A 23,610-nucleotide genomic window follows, 5' to 3' on the forward strand; every position below is an offset into this window, starting at 1 on the left:
CAGTTGCTGTTGTTGGGGTGGCGTGGCTCAGTGGTAGAATGGTCGTCTCCGACTCTGAGAGTGTGGGTTTGATCCCAGGCCAGTGTGTTAAAGTATCCTTGAGCAAGATACTGAACCCCCCCAGTTGCTCCTGATGCCGTGTCATCAGTAGTCAAAATGGAAAGTGCTGTGAGGGCCTTGTAAGGAGGGAAAAAAAATAACATTTACCAGAGTAAAGTGTAGTTTGAGTTACATTTTTAACACAGACACTCGTGCAATACACTCATAAGAAAAAAATAATTTTTTACTCAAATTTAGAAAATACTAATCAGTAAACTTGTACATGTACACTGTAAGATTTGTATTAAAATGTATTTATCTGAAAATTCAGGTTGCAGTCTGTTTCATGTTTGAACAGCACTGAAATCAAATATTAAGGCTTAATGTTCCATTAATATATCATTCTTCCATGCGTAATGTGTAAATCCTAACCCTAAGTAAGACGTTTTGTTGAATATTCCCATAAAAAATTGATGTTTAAAAATCGATCCGGCCGCATATTGAATCAATTCGAGAATTAATCGCGATATATTGCCGAATCGATTTTTTTTAACACCCCTATTAAACACCAAAGTTAAGTGAAGTTTGGCAGAATTACAAAATTGTAACACTGACACTAGTGTAGAGTAATTTCAACACTACTCAGTGTTAACCAGTGTATATTTTTTAATACTATACAGTTTGGGAGTAACACTGGTTAAGTGTGAAAAAAGTCATTGGCGTGGACACATATTAACACTTTTCTAGTGTTCGATTTAATACTGGCAATTTTTGCTGTGTGGTCAGGGAATCTGGGTTTGAATCTCAATCTCTAATTTGAACCCAGTGATTGAGGAAGACATACTCATTATCTTTCAGTCTGACTGATTTTCTTTTTTTCTTTTTTCTTTTTCCGCACTCCCTCGGGCAGGAGTGTCCCAGCGGGCTGGTTGATGAGGAGACATTCAAGTCCATCTATTCTCAGTTCTTTCCCCAAGGAGGTTAGCTGTCCTTTCCTCACCGCAGGTTGTATCTACGGTAACGTACATGGAAAAACCCTTCAAGCCTCTTTCGTCCTTACAGACGCCACCACGTACGCTCACTTCCTGTTCAACGCCTTTGATATCGACAGAAACGGTTCCATCCGCTTTGAGGATTTTGTCATCGGCCTGTCTGTGCTGCTGAGAGGGTCCGTCACAGAGAAGCTCAACTGGGCCTTCAACCTATATGACATCAACAAAGACGGCTACATCACCAAAGAGGTAGAGCACAAAGGGAAGAGTGATTTTATACCTTTCAACCTCATCGCGCCATATTCTAAACTAACTTTGTTCGAATGCGTCTGAGAATTATAATGACATCATCCTGAAAGGATTTTTTTTCCCTCATTTGTAGCAAAATATCACAATACAGTGAACCCATTGATGTGATATAGAGAGCATATAGCAAAATAATATTTCTTCTCAGTCAACCATTTTGCCTGCGTAAGACGTTTTTTTTATTCAACGGAACGTTTGTGCCTTGCGCAGGAGATGCTGGAGATAATGAAGTCCATCTACGACATGATGGGCAGGTACACTTACCCGTGTGTGCGCGACGAGGCGCCCTCTGAGCACGTGGACAAGTTCTTCCAGGTTCTCAACAGACACGTTTAATTCGCATTTATCCTCCAGTCGTTTTCTTTTATGACTCGTTCTTTTCTAAAAAAAAACGTGCTACAGAAAATGGACAGAAACAGGGACGGCGTTGTGACCATTGAAGAATTCATCGAGACCTGTCAGAAGGTAATCGTCGAAAATTCTTGCTTTGATGTTTATTGTAATAAATGACGGTATGCTGCTCTTTGTTAGCTTATATGGTTGGATTATAATATATATTATTTTGTATCTTTTTTTTTTGTGTCCAGGATGAGAACATCATGAACTCCATGCAGCTGTTTGAGAACGTAATCTAATAGTATTTTTTTTTCATATAAGAACACGCTCACAAACACAGCACAACCCTTCACCCACCTGAAACACCAAATAGACGACAGCTTGGCACTTAATGTAAGTCGTGTAAAGCCGCGTGGAGCATTTTTCTATTTCTCGCCACTTAGCCGTGCTATCTCGTAGCTGCTTAAAAAGGACCACGGTGGACACGAGATGAGCTCCCTGCCGAGCAGGCGCCCACCACCGTTTTTTGTATGTTTTCGTGTGCCCACATAAAGCCACAAAAGGACTTTTGTCACCGAACCGAACGAAGAGAGATCATCGCCAAATGAAAGACACTAGATTTAGCTCTCACAGTTTCCTTTCATTTGGACCTTGCTGAGCTCATGAACTCGTGTGAGGAAATGGAAACTGAAAAGGGGAAACAAAGCATGTTCGTGAAGTGGAATTAGCTTGCACTATGATTTCGCGTTTATGCGCCTGGGAAAAACAAAGCGGTGTCAATATCTGCACACCTGCGGGGAAATTTCTGTATATAGTGTATGTTAAACCAAATACGACCTGTACAAGGCGATATCACTCTTAGATGAAAATGATGTTTAGTGACAGCACCTCAGAAAAAATGGTTGTGTTCTTTTTGTATTTAATGATTACGTTTAAAGTTTTAGGATGGGCAGAGTCTTATCTGTGCAGTACTGTGAAGAATGCGGTCTTTGAATGTGGGGTTTATATGCTGAATGAAGGCTTTATGTTGGTTCTTCAGTATCTTAACTCGCATGCTGACTCCCAAGTGCCACAGTGTCATGTACAGTACAGTCGGACCTTTGTGACGTGGGTTAATAAAGATGCAGTCGACTGCTGTGACCTCGCCTCTCACTGTCTTTATTTGCAGGACATTTTCCTTCCAGTCGCTTGGTCATCGTTCACACATAATGAGCTATTAGTTGATTTAACACAGGACAAGCGTGACATTCACCAGCAAGAAGAGCGGTGGGGGGGGGGGGTGGTTGGGTTGGGGGGGGGGGGGGGGGTTGGGTGGGTGGGGGGTGGGGGTGGTTATGGGAGACTTGTAAATCCAACAGCTTTTGTTCACATATGCAGGTTGATGAATATATGTGGGTTCATTGGTTTGGGAATTTCTTGGAGCTTACCATGTCGCGCTGCCTTAAAAAAGAAAAAGTTTGATGTGGTTGGAATCTCAACTTTGTTCGACGGAGGCATCGAATGAAACATGAGAAAAATTCATGTAAAGTATTAAGTTCCCAAATATTTCAATTTGTTTTAGTACACATCTGTCTACCTAGCCAACTAGCTAGCTGTAGCGTCTCTACGAGTATTCATGAATTTGAAAATATTGCTAAAATTCAGTTTGATGCTTTAGCATCATTGCGTACTTGTAGGGCAGTGTATATTATTTTATTTTACCATCGCATTAATGGCTGCAGTATTGCCTGAGCAGTGAGCAAAATAAAAAAATATTAAATGTGCCGCGAGAGATCATCAGGGGTGCTAAGAGAAATGTGTCCTATTTCACTGAATTTGTCTGAAAAGTCTTGGTTCCAAATATATATTTGTTCATCTATCTGTGCCAACAACATATAGTGACAGGCAGAGGTTAAATGCGCTTCCACTAGATGGCACAAGGACAACAAAAAAAAACTGCCTATTCACTTGTTAGTGATACAACAAAATCCCTTGTGGATTATATAAATGAGCATTGTGTCCAATTAAACAGGACTATAATTTACATTGAGGGAATCAATTTATTAGTAAATCAAAACAAGATCATTAACATTTTAGTATTTTATAACTCGTGTGACATCTTTGTTTGGTGGTGTGCCGTGAGAATGGGTGTGTTTGCACAGGAAAGGTTAGGAAACACTGCAGTGTTGTCATTATGCAACGTATTGGAAAGTGCAAACAGTCGACACTAGAAGGCAGTATGACGCTCTCATCAAAATAAAAATGGTAATTAAATAAAAAAATGAAATAAAAAAGGCAAGCATGTAAATATACTCTGTTGTGAATTGTTTCTTATATAAAGTCATATGTGTATTGTCTTGTATTGTACGTTACAACATTCGCTTGCACAGCGAAGGTAGTCCGTCATCGATGCTCCGACTCTGATTGGCCGAGACTGCGAGAGGCAGGTGCTTGACGTCACAACCGTTCTGCGCATGCGCGAAGCCTGACATCAACCCCGTGGTTTTATGAAAGACATAAAATCCCTCCGCGGCCAGCGGTTCTCATAACTGTCTGTCGTGGAGAGGGAGGGAGCCTTCCTTCTGTCTTGACCGGGTTCTAAACCACTCTCGCCGGTCCGCTTTGTTCGTCGCGTGCAAGCTTCCCTCCGGCTTCAAGCTAAAGCCCGTCGCCTTCCGCCGACTGCCTCCCTCCGCCGACTGCCTTCCTCCATTCAACCCGCTTTTTTCCGCGCGGTTAGCGGACGTAGCCGAGCAGCGAAGTGGGCTTCGTCTTCTCTTTCTTCGCAGGTGAGTGAACAACCGCTTGAATCACATTTCTTTATTATCGCAACTACGCTGGCGTTTAGGATGTATAGAAACTAAACTACACAACGTGGGTTGCCCGAGGCTCTAAAAATACACCTTCCAGGTTGGTGTCCGTGGGTCGGTGTGATCGTGGGTGATGCAGTGTGACAGTGATAGGCCCAATTTGTCATCCTTGAGCTCAACCAATTTCATCTCTTTTACAAGAAATCCCCACAGAGCGATACGCATTCACTGGACAGTATTTTTTTTTTCTCGCCGCCGTTTGCTGTCGTCATTACACATCCCTTTCCTCTGTCTGATTTGTGCATCAGAGCCAAGCATCAACTGTATTATCTGCATTAGTAACAGCTAGAGCTGTAACGCACCCACTATGACACTATCTGTGTCAACGCCGGAGCTTATTTGACCGTGAGGCTTTATTGGCTTCTGGTGATGAGGTTGTCCTGGAAACGGAGCCAAGCAGATGTGTGTGTGTGTGTGTGTGTGTGTGCTCGTGTGCCTTCCTGCCAACACATTCTAAGAGCTACAGTGGATAGAAAAAGTCTACACCCCCCCCGTGCAAATGCCAGGTTTTTGTAAAAACAACAACCAGGGGCAAGAACTTCCAAACTTTGTCTACTCGATGCTGGCTCCAGACTGCCACTAAATGATGATATTTTGCCACTAAAATTTGTGATCAGGCATGCGATTACATTTTTCATTTACTCGTACACATGCACCAGTCATTTTTTTTATGTTTTAAAAAATATAATAATGAAATATTTATTTGGTGAAATTTCTTAGGAAAAATATAGACCCACATTAAATAAGAAAGGTAGTGAGTGCCAAGACATAGTTGCTTTTGCATCTGAGACCCTATTTTTAAGATAATGAAATAATTTTTTTGCCATAAACATTTCAGAATGCTAAAAATTGGCTACATTAGTCAAACAAATTATTCAATGATACTCCTTGAAATGAACTTATTAATAAGTCAAATATTATATCAGCGTCAGGTCCTGTTTTTGTGGATTATGAAAAACTGGGGGGAAATGGCTTGGGCCATTATTTTAGAACAGTGGAAAATTGCAATATGATTAGGGGTGAGAATTTTTGAATGTCTCTCGATGCAATTCCGATTTTTGGGCCAGCGATTTGATTCAGAATCGATTTTCGATTCAGACTCGATTTTCGATTCAGACTCGATTTTCGATTCAGACTCGATTTGATTGACAATGATTTTTGCTTCAATCTATAGATGTGCAAGGAATTGTAATGATCTACTCCAGTCTGACTCGCTAATGCTAACTAACGCGCTACTCGCGACACTTTTATCACTCAAAAGAACGACTCCACACTGCAAAAAAAACAACTTTTATTGGAATAACTTGATCGTGACTTTTTCCTTCTACTCTCTAATGTGGCTACAACTTAACAGTGTATTAGACTGCGTGGAACCACACTGCCCCCAAGTGGCCAAATCGGGTACAACATGAACAGCACTCCAAATAAAGGCACACACAGACAAAGGCAAGACAATATAAAATGGATTTTGGGACATTTAAAATCGATTCTGAATCGTACTAAATGAGAATCGCGATTCTTATGAGAATTGATTTTTTTTTTTTGGCACACCCCTAAATATGATGCTGTATTTAAAAATCAACAATTCTTTTTAAACATCCCTGAAGCCAACTCCAGCTCTTTTGAATTGATTCTCTTAATAATATTAGTTAAATGCATCGTCAGGGAAGACACACAAATGAGCCGTACTTGTCGTTTGTGCACCGCTATTGATGAGATTTTTGTTTTATTATTTTGTTTAAGTCTGGCCCTGACTTCAGGTCATTCTCACGCTGAAAGGCAAAGTTCTTCTTCATCTTCAGCTGTCAAGCAAAATACTGAAGAGTTTAAACAGGTTATTGCTCACAATGGTGGAAAAGGTGTTGTTGAAATGTTTTATCTTGGTGTCACCACAAAAACCTGTTATTTGAACACTGGTTTGTAGACTTTTTACGATATATCCTATTCCTTTTCCACTATAATTGACATTAGTTGTGTGAAGGATGAAAGCCACCTTGTAATTATGGCGCTTTTACCCTTTTTTCACAATTAAGGGCAGTTGATGAGGCTTTTGCACCTGCTCAAGAAGGACATTCTTAAACCACATTTGCCAGGTGTGTGTTTGCTAGTGTGTTTTATTGGATTTTCAGGAGGCCTTCTTTACAGCCTCTTGGATTCAAAGGTAATTCTAAGACGGTTTGAAAAAAAAAAGAAAAAGAGGTCATCGGGTTTCTGGAGCGGTGAGATCATTCACTACATTTGCATTACACATTAATCCGTTTACGCTATTGTCTGCAATGACCTACGTTTATCTGCGAGTCGCAGTTCAGATGAACCATGATAGTGATCTTGCAAAATGAGTGCTTCAGAGTTGTAACAGAAGTTATGCCATTTATTCACATTTTCTTTCTAAGCGGCTTACACACGCACCGATAATTGGGCCCAATTTAAGCATTCTTCTCCCTTTCTGATCAAAAGTCACCATGTTTTAAGCGGTTTAAATGAAGTCAGCTACGTCACAGCTGGTTATGACCGTTGTGTCAACTGGCGTTTTTCGAGACATTGCGCCACCTCGGGGTATGTACAGTGGAACCTCGGGATCATGAACTTAACGTCTCACAGTTCAAAGTTTTGCCGTTGGAATCTGTGTGACAGCATTCTTGTGTGTGAAGCTGCCGTGTTCTTCCTGGCGGACTCCAAAAACATGCATGCTCGGTTCATTAAAGTGGTGATTTGAGATACGAGTGACCCAACTGCGAGCCGTTATATACGTACGATTGTTTGCTTTGACTTGTGAGCTCAAATTTGTGATATGAGGGCTGTGTTGTGGCAGTAAACTCGACTCACTTCGCGATGACAGCACTTTGGCAAGTCTTCAAGCTGTTTAATGGTACTGCCGGTTAAAGTTAATTGTTAATTAAACATATTGGTAAAACAAAGATTAAGCCTTGTGTATTTAACTTGTTCACTGCCAGCCATTATCAGAAATGAGTGACACCCATTTAAGAGAATTTTGACTGATCTGAAGCCCACAAAATATTGTTTTTACGCCGGATCGAATACTAATACATATGCATGATCTGTACGACTGTTAAACTTCCAGCCTGTGGGTGAATGCCACACTGTCCCCAATAACTGTGTGCGGACCAAACAGGGCTGATCTCAAAACTAAAATGGTACATCAGTGCCACCAACTTCTCATCCGACTTTTAGTTTCGTTCTTCTGTCAAGCATAAAAGTTGAGTTTATTTGCTGTCAACATAATGAACTTGACAGCCAGCACATCAGGGCCTCGCTGCAGCTAATGTGGAAAAATCACACAAAAAAACCACACGCACACACTATGAAAATGAACACTTTATTTGCCTCAGTGGTGATAGTAAAAAAAGAAGTGAATAAATAAATAAAACCTGTGCACACACATCACCACACTGGATCATTTACATTGTCTACTTTGCATAAGTTTTTCAGTTTCAGTAGATTTCATCATGCCACGTGACCTCGTGCAGGACAAGCCCATCCCCTTAATAGTTGATATCACTTTGCTGTGTTAGTGTATTCAAGTCTCCAATTTCTGCCAGCTATGCTCTGCAATAATTACATAAAACATTATTTGGTCCTTTTTCACTTCAAAGGAACCTCAAACCCTAGGCATCTTCATCTCAATGGACATTTATTGCCGGAAAAAGAGCAGCACTCCGCAGCAACAAATATTATTGTAGAAACACAGAAGTGGTCAAACGTTGGTTCCAGGTACCGAAAATATGGTTTTAAAATGGTTAATTATAGTTTTGAGGCAGAGTTTTTGTGTTGAGCAAGTTTTGTGGTCGACCTAACCAAGTTAGCCATCTTTCCCCCCCCCCCCCACAGCCGTCCTTTGATTCAAACTAGATTTCTACATAACAAATAATTTTATATAATTAGATCCTGCTATAAAATGGAATGCACACAGAATTTTTTTTTTCTGTATAATTATCGTCCTGCCCATATCGCCCACCCGTAGGTGCGAATAAATAAATACACTCTTCTTCTGGATTTTTAACGGCTGTTTTAGCGATTTATGGTATTGTGAGTTGTTATTTTGCGCAAGTGGCAGAATGTGTTTACAATAGTAATACTGATTTAAAATCAATATACATTATTTTTGTCTAATCATTTTGCACGTGATATACTTTTGAATAAATACAATTTTCTTTAAGTGTTTGTTGAGCTTATAAGTTTAACTCATTCACTGCCACTGACGGCTATAGACGTCAAAAAATCATTTGAACTATTTCTATTAGTTTAAAAATGTTTCCCACTTTTGTTAACATGAGTATGAAAACCTAGAAAAAATATATTTATTGTACATTTAGAACAGATACAAAATTTGTGATTAATTGTGAGTTTTTTGTTTTGTAGTTGTTCAGGGGCAGACGAAACAAATTTAAGTTCTTTCTGTCCCCTTTCATTCTTTTGCTTTACTTGGAATTTGAATATTGCTTTTTATTGTCTTTTTTTCTTTTAAAAATTAATGAAATAAATTGATTGATTGAGTTAACTAGTGAAGTCATGCATGCAGGTTAATCACAAATGTTTCAAATTTCAAATCTGTTCTAAATGTACGGAAAAAAAATTCTAGGTTTTAATACTCTGGTTAACAAAAGTGGAAAAAATGTTAAACTAACAGAAATAGTTCAAATTAATTTTTGATGTCTACAGCCGTCTATGGTCGTGAATGAGTTACAATCGATTAAAATTGTAATCATCCAGAACTATGAACTTTCCAACTGGATGCAGTACTGCATGTATGCCACATTCACCGACTAGCTTTGGAAAACCTTATTGTTCACTTTTGAAGTTTAATTTCTGCTTGCTGCACTTTGCTTCAACAAACAGACTGAGCTGTGATGAGCATCAGCTACGGCCAAGTATGCCACGACGTGGTTTTATTTAAATCGCAAAAATTGAGTTCTGGCTGTGTTTGCTGTATCGCCAGCTACATGTGACTGAGATTATACTGTAGTGCAGGTTCATTCGGTGTTCTCCCACTGTACAGCCCAAACGTGCTGGCGTGTGTGCTTGCACGTACTTTGGCTCTTAATGTTCCCTAAAGTCATCTTGTTTTCTTTTCTGTTCCATTAGGAATTATTTTGTGTTTGGACTATGGAAACACAGATACTACCAAATGAAAGATTGAACTCTCATCTTTCATCAGAAAAAAAAAGTTTGTTTCTACCTTATTCCGTTTTTCAGTAATCAACAATAGAAAATAGGTTAGTTTCACCCAAATGCTCTTGTTTTGGAACCAAAAGAGGAATCAAGTTTTTTGTGAAACAATATTATTTTATGCACTCTCGTGAATTTGACACCTTTTTTTTCCATAAATGATGCCACAAACATCTAAACAGTGCTTTACTTCTGTAAAACACGACCACCAACAATGAAAAAGTGTTTTTGATAGCAAAATACGTTTATTTACATTCAACAGTGTAACAATTTGACACAACAATTTGGCAAACTATTTACAAATGTGTGCAACTGTGGTACTATTTACAATTATGTGGATGTTTCAACGACAGTTTTTCTTTTTGTGTAACACTTCCCTGCGTGCAAGGAGACGCAACAGGATTTGCACAACTGCGATTGCCCCTTCGCGTGCAGACACTACACTTTCTTGCCGGCCGTTTTTTCCGGGGAATAGCAAGTATATACTGCAGTGTGTGTTTGGCCATGTTGCCATCAAGTCTGCTATCAGGATCATGATACGTTGACGTTACGGTGGTGTTACGTCTGGCTTCCTCATGTCCTTCAGTTCCTATACCGGGTGGCAAGAGATGTTTTGATCCATCTTATCCACTCCATTCATGGTGGCATCGTAATCCAGAACCAGTGTCTTCTCCGTGATCAGACTGTACCCGCTCCTCCGATGAATATGCATTGGACTCGGGGTACTCTTCATCGTCCGATTGAACGTCCGCCTGTGCAGAAGTGCTCGTTTTCCGCCGTTAGCATCGCTAGCTGGTGAGGCTTTACGACGTGATCGAAGCCGTCGCGTCAACGCTTTCAACTTCGGCGTCACCATCATCATCATCAATGTGCTCTTTAGCATTGGTCGCTGCTTTTCGTCTTTGAAAAAAATGCTCAAGCGTGAGCTGCTTGCAACCGGTCGCCATTTTCGCTTCCTCAGCCATTCTCCCCTCAACACTCTAGCTCCGCCTCACGTCTTCTACTGACTCCTACCCGATCTTGTCCAAAGAGAGTCATCGCTGCCATCTAGTGCCCAAAAATAGTCATTATACTAACTCGGTCTGCTTGATACCTTCAGCACATCTTGCCAAGGCTTTCCTCCACCCGTTTCCAAAAAAACCCATAGTGAACGTCTTTTAACGTCTTTGGCGGCACTCATTTGGATTTTACTAAACGTTATTAAACGTTATTAAACGTTTTTGGCGGTCAAAGAGTTAACAAAAGTGGAAAAAAATGTTAAATAGAAATAGTTAACATGAATTGTTGACGTTTATAGCTGTCAATGGCAGTGAATGATTAAAAAGAAAAGAAAAGATTCTAAAAAATTTGGGGCGTTAGGCAATTAAAAATTTTCAATCGTAATTAATCACATGATTTTACTTGTTGACTCACATTAAAGCACAGATTTTATATATTTTCTAAATGTACAATAAAAAATTATACGTTTTCATACTCTTGTTGACAAAAGTGGAAAAAAAATGTTAAACTAATAGAAATAGCTCAAATGAATTTTTGACGTCTGTAGCCGTCAATGGCAGTGAATGAGTTAATATTATTTTTGCTACTTGCAAAGGAAACTAGCATTTATTACACCTCCAGCTTTTGTTTTTGGTTGACTACGGGTTCCCATTAAATAACTCGGCACATAATCATATTGCCTGGTCTCATCTGGCCTTGTGCAATGCGTTGGGCAACAAATGAGCATTCGTCGGATTTGCATTGAAATCTTGTCTCCGTGTGGGTTGGAGTGACCCGAGGGGCTCGTTTATTGATTTGTTGCAAACGGCAACTAATCATAGCATATGCTAGTGCTTTTTCTGTGTTAGGCCATGCTTGACTTTAAATGCTCTTAATGCTATTTTAAGCTGCTTTATATCCATGTCCTGGAAGTGGAAGAGTTCAAACACAAAGACTTTATTCCCGTGTGAGCATATTGGCTCCCAGGCACAAATGTCTCAGACAAAGCCATGAAAACCCCACAAAAATGAGATGAATTTAGCATCCTGGTGAGTGTTACCATATGATGACCTCAACTTTGGGTCATGATGCAAGACGATATGGAAAAGATCTCAAGTAGCTTTGAAAAAAGATTCCAGTTGGAACATAAACACCAACTATTTATTAGGGATGCACCAATATACAATGTTTTTTTTCAGACCGAGTACAAGTACATATAAGTACTCCCATTACTGCCTTAATGCCATTGCATCTTGCATATGTGATGACAATGTGTATTATTTTTAATCAAATGTACTGAAACACAAAACAAACATTTAACGGGATGCAAGTTTCACTTATGTTACACTTCTTATACATGGTCATTATTTAATGGTTCACACTGCAACGTCAACGCTAATTCATTAGCCTGTTGTAGAAGTGTGAAAATTAATCAACTTAATCAACCACTATTTTAATTACTAATAGCGTAATTGTTCAGAGACATTAACTTTAAAATTCTAAAGTTAATCCTGTTATATATTCCCCTTCTGGCATCTTTACATCGTAGCAGGTGAGTGTGATTTATTTTTTTATATTCTATGAAAATGTAGCAGTTTGATGTCAAGCCACAGTTGAGACTTTTGTGCAGACGCTTACGTATATGCTACATGGCCTCTCCACGGAACTGTCAGTCTGCCACATTGCAGACTCATAAAAGTTTCATCGCTTGTTGTGATGGATGGACAGGTGGAAGGCGAAGCAAAGATCTTCCCTAATTAAGTTGCTCAGGATATTTCCATTCCACTGGAAATGGGCCTTTTTGCGATCAGGCCATGTGAATATCAGGCTTTCCAATTCCACAATTCTTCTTTAAACATGCTTTTATCTCAATTTCTCAATCGAGTTTGTTGTAAAATAATTTTAAATTATTACAAAAAAATCTGAAATGTTAAATAAATATTGTAGCACTCAAAGCACATTTTATGATAGATTCCGAGTTTTAATACATTTAAAGGCAATGATTTCTTTTTTCGACAGTTCTATAACGTTCCATTCCATTCTGTTTACCTGGTTGCCAACGCAATGCGCGTAATACGCCACCCAAAGGATTTCATTGTCCTTTCAAACAAGTGCATCATCTTTGGAATTAACTGCTCATCATGTTTCCATGTTGCTTAGGGTAACCTTGTTGCCTGTTCAAAGCCAAAGGCATTCATTTATTTCCTTTTTCGCTCCTTAATGGCTTCTCTTGAACTTGTCTGGAGAATGTCCTCCGTATCATCTTTCTACAGAGACCCATTATCTTCTGCTATTTAGTTTGGTCTGCTGTGTTCCCCCACCCACACAACAATGTAAACCTGTTTCATTTAAACTTTGTGTGCCTTTTCTGTGGGTTGAGACTTGGTCATGAATAAGTTACGTGTGTGTATTTTAATTTAAAGTGCAAGTAGATAATGGGAAATCATTTGGATTTTCTTGGTAATCTCTTACGTATATGTATCTGTATAGCATTATGTCTGTATATATTTACATTATATATATATATATATATATTTATTCATCTGAAAATTCAGGCTTATAACTGAGCCACTGCATTTAACAAACAGGTTGCAGTCCTGAAATAAAATATTAAGGCTTAATGTTCCATTCATATAAAATTCTTCTATGCTTAATGTGTGAATCCTAACCCTAAGTAAGATGTATTGTTGAATATTTCCATAAAAAATGTATGTTTAAAAATAGATTAGGAATTAATTGAATCGATTCGAGAATTGCGTGCTGTAATATCGCGAAATATTGCCGGATTTTTTTTATTGATCTGCAAAAAAACAATTTGCTCCTCCAAATTAACTCATTGATTAGCAAAACTGCACCTCAAAGGTGGGGAAAAAAAGTAATTGTGTTATGAAACCATTGTGGGCCTGAGGGAGAATTCTATGCTGGCCAGTGTCTGGCTGTGGCTTAAAAGATTGTATCTACTTGAAGCAACAACGAACACCTTTTGGTCTTAAATGTGCCTGCTGCGCTCTGTGGGAAGTTAAAGGCGAGAGAATGTCAGGTGGTCCAGTTCGACCAACCTATATGCAGAGTGTACAGTTACATTATGGGCCGCTGGGCCTGTGTGTGAGAAAGGTGTCCAAGCTTTCATTGCTCGTTATTTGTGGCTGGGAGCATGCTGTGTGGGGACGGGTGTTGCTGTGAGAACAGAGTAGAAGAATATTCAAAGGTTGAGCATCTTTGTATCACCGATCTAAATCCGTCTTTCACAGCTTTGCTTTCTCCGTCCCAACTCAACTTTATTTAGTCAGCCCTTTAACAACAACTGCAGAAGTCGATGATTTAAATATAAAACACAAATCACAAAAGATGGCAGATTATCTCCAGATGAGACTCGTATCATTTTGGTTTTGCAAGAAGCCCCCGAGAGGACATTCTAGGGCTCAGTAGTGCCATCATCCATTTCGCAAAGAGTGGCCTGCTGATGGGTTAACTGCACAATGAAGACTTGAAACATTACTGATGATTAATATTTGATCATTGATTTTCATGTACTATGGTTGCCACACTTTATTTACTCATTCATTTTGAGTATGTCTGTCAATTTTGCTGTACACCTGGGATTACCCTGTTGTGGGACTAAAAAAAGCATAGTCTTCTCCATTCTAATTTCTCCATTGTATGATACTTACTGGAGCCAAATGCCCATCCCTCATTCTACCTATGAACTTTTTTTTTTAATCCATGTGTCTCTTTTAAAGTCAGTCGCAAAAATCCCACACAACACTAATGATGTGCATGAGTCATTAGAATATAAAAGCTAAAATTATTGAAGTCAAAGCAGTTTTGCAGTTGAACTCTTAGTTTGGAAGAGTACCAGTAAACAAAACTTTATATGCTTCATTTGTTTTCAATAAGTCAAAGTGAATCATTGTCTACTTGATAGAACTACAGTCATTTCTGGACTACAAGGCGCACCTGACTATTAGCCGTGCTAGCTAAATTTGGGGAATACTCTAGTTTGTTACACATAGAAGCCACACCCGACTATAAGCCGCAGATGTTTTAATGATACTGCACCGGGTTCCCGCTACTTTCTTTTCCATAATGAGGGTGCAAATTGTCTCTCTCTCCTACTGTATTTAGGCTCACTTGGCTTGTTTTGCTCTGCCTTGCGCTTCCTTTGTAGTGCGTCCCATTGTGATCTGATGGATAAGCCGCGCACCTTTGTGTTAGCTGCAGGGTCGAATGCAAGTGAAAAAAGTAGCGGCTTATAGTCCAGACCAAACCCTGGTCCTTGAGAGCCACTGTCCTGCCTGTCTTCCATGTCTCCCTCCACCAACACAGCTGATTTGATGAACAGGATCGTTATCAGGCTTTTACCAAGCTTGATGATGAGCTGATAATATGAGTCAGCTGTGTTGGAGGAGGGAGACATGGAAAAAATGCTGGACAGCGGCCTACCGCTGGTCTATCTAGTCCATCAGTTGATGGTTGGCACAGTTAAAAAAAACACAAAAAAAAAACACATTGATTGCTCTATTTCCTTGTTGGTTCCAATAACATAAACAGGAAAGTGGTTTTAAGATGGGGCACTTAAACAATAACTGGATAATTGCAGTATCTGGACATTTTATCTGGCTGCTTTAGAGCGACAAAGGGACGAGTGCACTTTACGGGGACGACGTCAGCAAATTGTTCTCCTTCACACAAGCGGAATGAAGACGTGCATGTTAACTTCATACATGCCAACTCAAAGCTTGGTATGTCATGGGGGTCATCGGTTTACTCACCATTTGGCTTCTTAATGCAGTGAGGGCTTTTATCAGCCACATTTAATCTGCTTTCTCCATGTGGCCCCTGAGCTAATATGAGTTTGACACTCCTGTTTTAAACCGTTAAGCATCTGTTGCTTTGCTGTAAACACGGTAGTAACACATACAAATTGAAAGCCCAACAATACTGAAATATTTTCTCTGCTCTCTGACAAATAATTAATTTAAAAACACTTCTACCCCTCCCAAGTTAAATCACATTATCCTTGCCTGGAGCAGATCGTTGTTTGTTTGTATTGGCTTGCGTCTTTTTGAATGTGAAACAAAGACACATAGTGGCCGTTTTATGTAATTAAACGGGCTGCCTCACCAGGTAGCCATATTCATTTAAGTTCTGGCAGATCATGATTTAGTTTTTTGTATTGTTTTGTTTTTTAAATACATGGGCCTAATACAGATCCGGACGTTGACGTCAGGCATCCCAAAATGGGCGTTAGCAAGGCCATTTTGAAAACGCGTCGGCCACTAAATGTAAGCGACAAACCCCACACTTTAACAATGATTGACAACTGTTGTGGACCAGCTGCCACAACAAGAAGAGGCAAAAAAAAAGATCGAGCATGCTCCAGGCTACCAAAAGAGAGGAACCAATGCGTAGCCAATGTTGCGCTTTGTACATGGTGGCTGAATCAGAAGATGCTGTTACCACACAACACTTTCATGCACGTGTATGACTCATGATTCAGCATCCATTCTCTTAATTGGTTACACACCCAGGTAGAGACGACGAGTGTCAACCTGTCCTTTCAGATGATCCCATTGACGTACTTTTATGAATGCACTTCACAACAATATGCCATCAGTGGGGCCCTTGTTACACAGTAAAATATTTCACTCTGTTTCGGTTGACCTCACCACAAGTTGCCTGTTTTTGTGCTACGTGTCTCTTGCATGGATGCGTTTCCTGCCAACTACCACCCCATCGCACGCACAAGCATGAAAGTGATTCTATCTGGCGGAAGAGGATTTGTGGTGTTTGCACATGCCTGGGCAGATCCAAATGGACTTAGAGGCTGCTGGGATACTCTGTCAAACAACTCGACCGTGCCATGGTTCTGTGCCACATGCGCTGTCCTCACCAGGCCTAAATAACTCGTCTTTGTTATCTACCTTAGTTGCATAATATTGCAAGAATCCATATCAATGTCATATTCAAAGTGTCTTGTTAAGATGTTGACACCTGCGTCCCAGGTTCTAGCCTCTTAGTAACAATGCCCAACTGGATCGACTCGATTTATACCTTACAAATGAGAATAGGTGGGAAATAAAATGTATGGTATGAGTTTTAAAGCTATCATTTCATGGCAAAGAAATATTTTGAAAAATAATACAGTGGTGGCACATTGACTTATGAGTGGTCGATTTGAATTTAATAAAAAAGAAAATTTACGTTTATTTTTCAGGCGAGCTTCAACATTGCTCTGCTCGAGTATAGTGATGGCTTGAACAAGGTGTAAATCCCTTAAAATGTCAAAATTTTAACTCATTCACGGCTATAGACATAAATATATATATATTTTTTTACTATTTCTCATTTATTTTTATTTTTTTACTTTTGTTAAAAAGAGTATGAAAACCTAAAACAAAAAATTGCACATTTTAAACAGATATAAAATTTGTGATTAATCGTGAGTTAACTAGTGAAGTCATGCGATTAATTACGTCCCTAATTTTTAATAATCTTTTATTTTCTTTAATCTTTTTTTTTTTTTTTTAAGAATGAAAGATTATTAAAAATTAGGGGCATCAGGTGATTAAAATGTTTAATTGTAATTAATCACATGACTTCACTAGTCATTCACGATTAATCACAAATTTAATATCTGTTCTAGGTTTTCTTACTCTTGTTAATAAAATTAAAAGAAAAAACGTTAAACTAATAGAAATAGTTCAAATGAATTTATGGCAGTGAATGAGTTTTAATATTAAGTTAGTTTTTGTACTGAAAACCCCCCATACATGATTGTTTTGTTTTTTTACTTCTATACGTAATCTTTTGGGTGTTCGATTTATGACGTATGCCAAATCCAGTCACTCGTCCCACTTTTGGCTCTGCTTGGTTCTTCAGAGCTACAGTATGTTGCATGGATAAAACACTTCAACCCTTGTTAGTCTATAAACATATTGGGCAGAAAAAAAACAATCATTAAGAATAATCAATTTATAATTATTTTTGCTTTGAATAATCATGTGTGTCCAATTAACTTGTGTTTCACCTCCCTGCTCCTTCCTGTGTTTGACCCATCCCTTCTGCCTCACCCTCTACTTCTCTTTCCACTTCCTTAGGCTCTCTCTCTCCTCTCCTGCACTCACTCTTTCTTTCTCTCCATCTCCCTCTCTCGCCCCCTACACAGATGCTCCCAGCCGTGCAGATTGACAGGAGTGATGGGATGTGTCAACTAGGTATTTCACCTATCCCAATATTTTCACACAGCAAGCCGAGAGGCAAAGTTCACAATGAATTAGGGTGACTATGGTCAGTGCAGTTTGTTTACATGAAAAATACCTAGATGCATTTTTGTAGTATTTTTTTTTCCGGAGTAAAAGGCTACGTTCACACTGCCGGGGCGTGATGCCCAATTTGTTGAATCCGATCTTTTTATGTACCGTTGACATTACAAAAACTAATGCGACATCTAATGTGAACGCAACGCGCCCGTGATTCGACTCGCATGCGCAAAAAGCACACGTCGAGTGACGTACACCCAAAACAACGATGTCACATTGCGGTGTTCACGGAAGTAACCCGACTCGAAACGTTTCACCTCCAGCCAAGCTGCCGAGGCAAGCGACTTTTAGCAGCAAATTTAACTGTGCCAACACACGCTACAGATTGGTGGACTCGTTTCACGAACGTGTTAGGAGTTCGATTCATGTGTCTTGTCTGCATACATTATGCAAATTCAGCTGTGCGAATGCCCACGCTCCTCGTTGGTGGACTGTTTTCACGCTCGCTCCTGGTTGGCTGCTGTCATCGGCTTCCTCGTTCGTCTGTTTTGAATGTGCAGTTAACAAACAGCAACAGAAATCCGTCTGACTTATTTTTTCATCTCATGTCGCCAGAATAGCAAGGTTGAAAGAAGTAATTAGGAGGAAATGAGGGGACACTCCTCTACCTCATTTCATTGAGAAGTCTACCGAAGATGACGTCGTGTCATCGCCGTTCGCGATGAACCGTCTGCAAGGCTGAATTTCTACTATCGCCACACATGTCAACTTTATGCTTCATGTTTCAAGTGTGATTAAATTAAAGCCAAATAAAAATTTAACACTGTTACTCAAAACAGCTTTGTATATATTCACGGACGTGTCAGTAGTCTGCCTTCCAAGCACTCTCTCCCGCCCGCGCAGAGCGCATATCAGGCTTTTGATGACGTATTAATCGGATGCGTGCGGATGAGCGTTCACAGTACAGACGTATCGTATACATATCCGATTTATATCCACATACGAAAGAGACCCAGGTCGGGTGTGAAAAAAATCGGAATTGTACCGTTCACACTGCATGAGAAAATCTGATACTTGTGAAAAAATCGGAATTGAGCTGCAGTGTGAACGCAGCCTGAGAGAACTTCTCTTTACATAAAAAAATATGAGTCTGAAGTTGAACACAAGAAATCCCAATCTATCAAACTTCTATGTGGATAATACTTAAGTTTTTGACCAACCAACTGGAGAACCACACACAAGTAAAGAGACAAAACGTGCTTGTGAAGGATGGTTTACGTGTGTGTTAATGAAAAGTAAAAAAACAAACAAAAAAAATCACATTCAACACCTTGATGTTTAGATATCCCTTGTTACAACATGTAGTCTGGAAATTACCGTACATTCATTCAAAACATTTTTTTAAATGCAATACGCACAATCCAACATTTTCAACATTGTTTCCTATTGAAATTAATGGAAATGTGATTAATCCGTTCCAGCCCCCAAAACCACTTACTTACTTCTGACGCAAATTAAATTAAAATGTATGCACTGTGCTGATCCTTGGTCTAACATAACATTTGGAAATAGTGTGTAAACAATTTTAGTATCTGATTTTCAGGATCTTGTTTTTTTGCAGCGACCCTCAGACTGTCAGTTAATGTGTTATGTTTTCCTCAAGTTGCTGCAGTCCATTGGACTTTAATTTAATAGTCTTGTATTTAGGTCTGTAACATTATTAGAATGTATTAGAGAATTTTTTCTCTGGCTTGTTTTAATAGGAAAATTGTTTTTCAGATCAAAGTGTCTTATTCAAATGTGGTATTTTTCAATAAATAATTTCATCCAAAATGCTGGGAATACAAGTTCAAAAGAAAACATTTTTACACGGTTATGCAAGAGCGACTGCATCCAGCAGACAAATTCTGGCAACATTCACGATACCACACTGGATCCAGTTGTCAGTGAATCCAATGAGAGTCTATGGCTCAGAGTGGAAGCCTTCACCAGTGTGGGCCAAAGGACGTGCACTGTACAGACTGACAGAGCTCAAGGCCTCATTTTACCCAAACAGTTGCCATGACATCTGAACCATTACAAATTAGATAGCGTACGCCATCAGCTATCTTTTGCCTTCCTCATCTCTCCCACTCACATTGTCGCTGTCTTTCCAAACTGTTTACACACTTTGCATCCTTTCTCTCACTTCTCCTCCTGGTGCCTGCCAGTGAAATCCCTCCAACAACTTATTTTCTCCCACAACTGCTCATGCATAATTTACAATCCAAACAGTTGTGTTGGATCAGCTGCTGTTCTGTTCATCTGTTTTTAATAGATGAAAAGTAATTGTGGTGGACTGATACGCTATGAGCGGAAAAAAAAGAAAAACTATTCAACAGCAGATCTCAAATGAATGCAGCCAGGCATCTTCCTTCTCAGGTTATCTGATGTGAATTTTAATTAATTTAAATCTGAAATGAATCTCTCCGCCCATCTCTCATTTGTTTTCTAAGCAGATAAATCGTCCCTGGATGATGTAATCGGACTGAAGGACTCATCTGCAGTACTGACACCGGAGCGAGACAAAGGTGACGAAGCGGACGAGTGGGTAGACCACCGCAAAACAGGAATGGGCGTGGGCAAGAACACCACCTCCAAGGCCGTGGACAGTGGGAGCGAGGGAGGCAAATACGAAGAGGAGAACAAACATGGAGCCGACTTCTACCCCATTCCGGTACATGCGTGTGTTTTTGTCTTTTTAATTCATTGGTAAACACATATAGTAAAAGCAAAAGGACATATTTGTGAAATGAAACATAACATTCAGCCATATGATTACAGTAATTTCTGGGCTATAAACCGCTACTTTTTTCACTTGCATTCGACCCTGCGGCTAATACAAAGGTTCGGCTTATCTATCAGAACACTCGGGGGCGCACTTTAAAGAAAGCGCAAGAGCGTCAGACAGAGCAAACCAAACCAAGTGAGCCCAAATACAGTAGGCAAAGAAAGTAGCGGGAACCCGGTGCGGTAGCATTAAAAACACGAATCTGTAAGATTACCGAATGAACAATACTGAGCTCTCTCAATAACATTAAAATCACCTGCGGTTTACAGTCTGGTGCGGCTTATATGTGTAACATACTCGAGTTTTCCCCAAATTTAGCTAGCACGGCTTATAGTCAGGTGCGCCTTGTAGTCCAGAAATTACTGTACTTTTTAACTTTTTTTCCCTTTATTATTACTTTTGTCAGTTTCAAATGATTTCAGTGACCATTGGGAGGTTTTCTTCCATTAGCAGAGGTGCACGAATACTTTGTCCACATATGTATAACAGAGATTCTCTTATGTTTTTCATGATATTCCCTTCCCATGTATGTTGACCGCAGTGGTGGAAATGCATTTTAAGCTTGGGTGGTATGGATTTCTGTGTCAACATTTTGCCTAAATGCTTGTGAAACATTGATAGCACCCATTCTAAGCCCTACTTCGATCAGGCGTGACATTTGCATTCCAAACACGTGTACGTTCACATGACTAAATACATGAGTTCTGTGTTCTCCCAACAAATATTTGCTGACCTTCCTCCAGCTCTAAGTCAGTATTTCAATATTGCTTCCTGATAACATAAGCGGCCATGAATCCTGCTGATTTTCTTTTCACCACAAGGCCTCTCTGGTGATGTGCTGTTGGTGATCACAGAAAACTATAAACACAAAGGGGAAGGAAATGAGACACATTTGGAGCTTCCTCCTTGGTTGTTTTGCTCCCCTCGTGACACTGAAGCTTCCAGGTGTTACTTCCTTACAAGATAGAAAGTTAGGGCTACGAAACGGTCCATAAGATGGATAGGTAGATAAGATAGGGGGGGGGGGGGGGGAAACCCATTACATTCAAATGATGTTACTCCTTAAACAAGTCACACAGGCTATGTAAAGTATGCATTTACATTATCAAGAGTCCTGTAATGTTGGTTGCATTAATGTTTCAGGCCTTCTTTTTTTTAAAATACATAGTTTTAATTAATTCCAGTTACCGGTAATTCAAATCACGTGCTTCGTTTTGGTTGGTCGTTAGGCTTTATTTGCGTGTGCATGTAAATTGCAATATTGAGGGAACAGATTGCAGTTATCTTTTTCTCTTTTCTTTTTTTAATAGTCAGCCCTAATTCAAATAAATTTTTTATTTTTTAAATTACTCATTAATGTAATGAAACAATTTATGTATTATAAATAGTTAATTAAACCTATTAGTAAAATTAACAGTATACATAAGCAAATGATAATATTTGGTTAATATTTTCTCTACAAAAAAACTTTCCCATCTGTCTGCTTAAAAATAAAACATACCCCTTAAGAGCACAAAAATGTGTTCACCTCTGCGCTAGTAGAATTCAAGAAAAATGTGAATTGATTGGTCATGTATTCCATTAGAGGTGCATTTGTACAGTGCTTAAACTGTTTTGCAAGTACACACACATTTGAATGTGTTTTGCTTTGTGGTTAGGTTGTAGTTAATGGAGTGGGCGGAGCCAGTGGGGACCAGGATACAGAGAACACTGAGCTGATGGCCATCTACACAAAAGATGTTCAACGAGCAGAAAAGGTAACCGCAAAGGAATGCAGCAATGACTTGTTTTGCGACTGTCATCAAGATGACTGGCAGTCACATGTTACAAGCGCTGATGTAATAGTGATGCACTAATAATCATCTGCAGTCTAGTTTCAGCATGAACAGTTGACCCAAATACAAAGTGCTGTGATCGGACCTCTTCCAAAGCTGAGATTGGCTGTGATATCAATACATTAGTGAAAATTGCAATTATGATTAGAGCCAAAATGAAGTGAAGTTTAATATGGATCTGTATCCGTTTCTGGCTCCAGAACCAGTACGGTGTGAGATTATGCTGCTTGACAGACAAATAAGCATCCGTGCATGGAAGGTGATCTTGCATTATGTGGAGATGGAGTTTAGACTGATATGTAATCACTTAGTCTACAATATTGTGTGTGTTCATGTTTACTGTTTATGCATGTTATTTGTTCTGCCCTGTCTGTCTCTGATCTTCTAGCAGTATATCAGCATTTCTCCTTGATCCTTTTATTTCCTTGTATTTAGTTCATCCAGTCCAGTTTGACATAGTATCTGCTTCATCCTAGCCAAAACAATGCCTCCACTTCAAATTATACCCCGCCCCTCTTTCTAATACACACTTTCCATGTTGTCACTGTGACTTTCATTTCTGAGGATTTTTTCTTTTTAACCCTTTAGCACTTGAGAGTTTACTTTCCCAATCAAGAGGTCCATTACTGTATCTTATTGGTGTGTATTTGTGTGTGTATGAAGAGCTCAATGTCAGAGACGTTGGACAGCTCAGACAGCGCTGACCCGAGGAGGATGGACATGATATATATCATAGAAGACACGCCACCTTGGTACCTGTGTGTGTTTTTAGGCCTGCAGGTAAATGTCTATTTTTAGTAGCCGAATATTTGTCAATGTGGCTCTAATGAAAGTCATAATATTGTTTGCAAACAGGTAGCCATTGGTTACCGTGGATTATTTTTGAATTATGCATGTGTAAACAGGAACCTTCTCCGAAAATTAATTAATTTAAAAAAACATGCACACTAGAGCGCAGTTGTCACACTTGAGAGGTTAAAGTAGGATATTCTATCA

At 39.4% G+C, this 23,610-nt stretch overlaps 2 protein-coding genes across 6 annotated transcripts in view; both read left to right on the plus strand.

The window, feature by feature from the left end:
- kcnip3a (Kv channel interacting protein 3a, calsenilin) overlaps positions 1-2,813 on the plus strand; it is a 41,717-nt gene extending 38,904 nt beyond the window's left edge. For both annotated transcript variants that reach the window (XM_086076113.1, XM_086076114.1), the window contains 5 exons: positions 950-1,019; positions 1,102-1,280; positions 1,548-1,652; positions 1,740-1,802; positions 1,925-2,813. In XM_086076113.1, the coding sequence (XP_085932239.1) occupies positions 950-1,019; positions 1,102-1,280; positions 1,548-1,652; positions 1,740-1,802; positions 1,925-1,972 (465 nt within the window). In that variant the 3' untranslated portion in view covers positions 1,973-2,813. The remainder of the gene's footprint in view (positions 1-949; positions 1,020-1,101; positions 1,281-1,547; positions 1,653-1,739; positions 1,803-1,924) is intronic.
- Positions 2,814-4,136: 1,323 nt separating this feature from the next.
- Positions 4,137-23,610, plus strand: part of slc23a2 (solute carrier family 23 member 2) — a 32,175-nt gene continuing 12,701 nt past the window's right edge. Inside the window, exons 1-5 of one of the 4 annotated variants that reach the window (XM_086076137.1) lie at positions 4,137-4,441; positions 17,788-17,904; positions 20,445-20,665; positions 22,438-22,536; positions 23,278-23,394. In XM_086076137.1, coding sequence (XP_085932263.1) covers positions 17,856-17,904; positions 20,445-20,665; positions 22,438-22,536; positions 23,278-23,394 — 486 coding nt within the window. In that variant the 5' untranslated portion in view covers positions 4,137-4,441; positions 17,788-17,855. The remainder of the gene's footprint in view (positions 4,442-17,787; positions 17,905-20,444; positions 20,666-22,437; positions 22,537-23,277; positions 23,395-23,610) is intronic. The other 3 variants (XM_086076138.1, XM_086076139.1, XM_086076140.1) reach the window with 3 other exon arrangements.

The sequence above is a fragment of the Leptonotus elevatus genome, chromosome 5, assembly GCF_054856555.1.
Source record: "Leptonotus elevatus isolate MCC_2025b chromosome 5, RoL_Lele_1.0, whole genome shotgun sequence".
Lineage (NCBI taxonomy): Eukaryota > Metazoa > Chordata > Actinopteri > Syngnathiformes > Syngnathidae > Leptonotus > Leptonotus elevatus.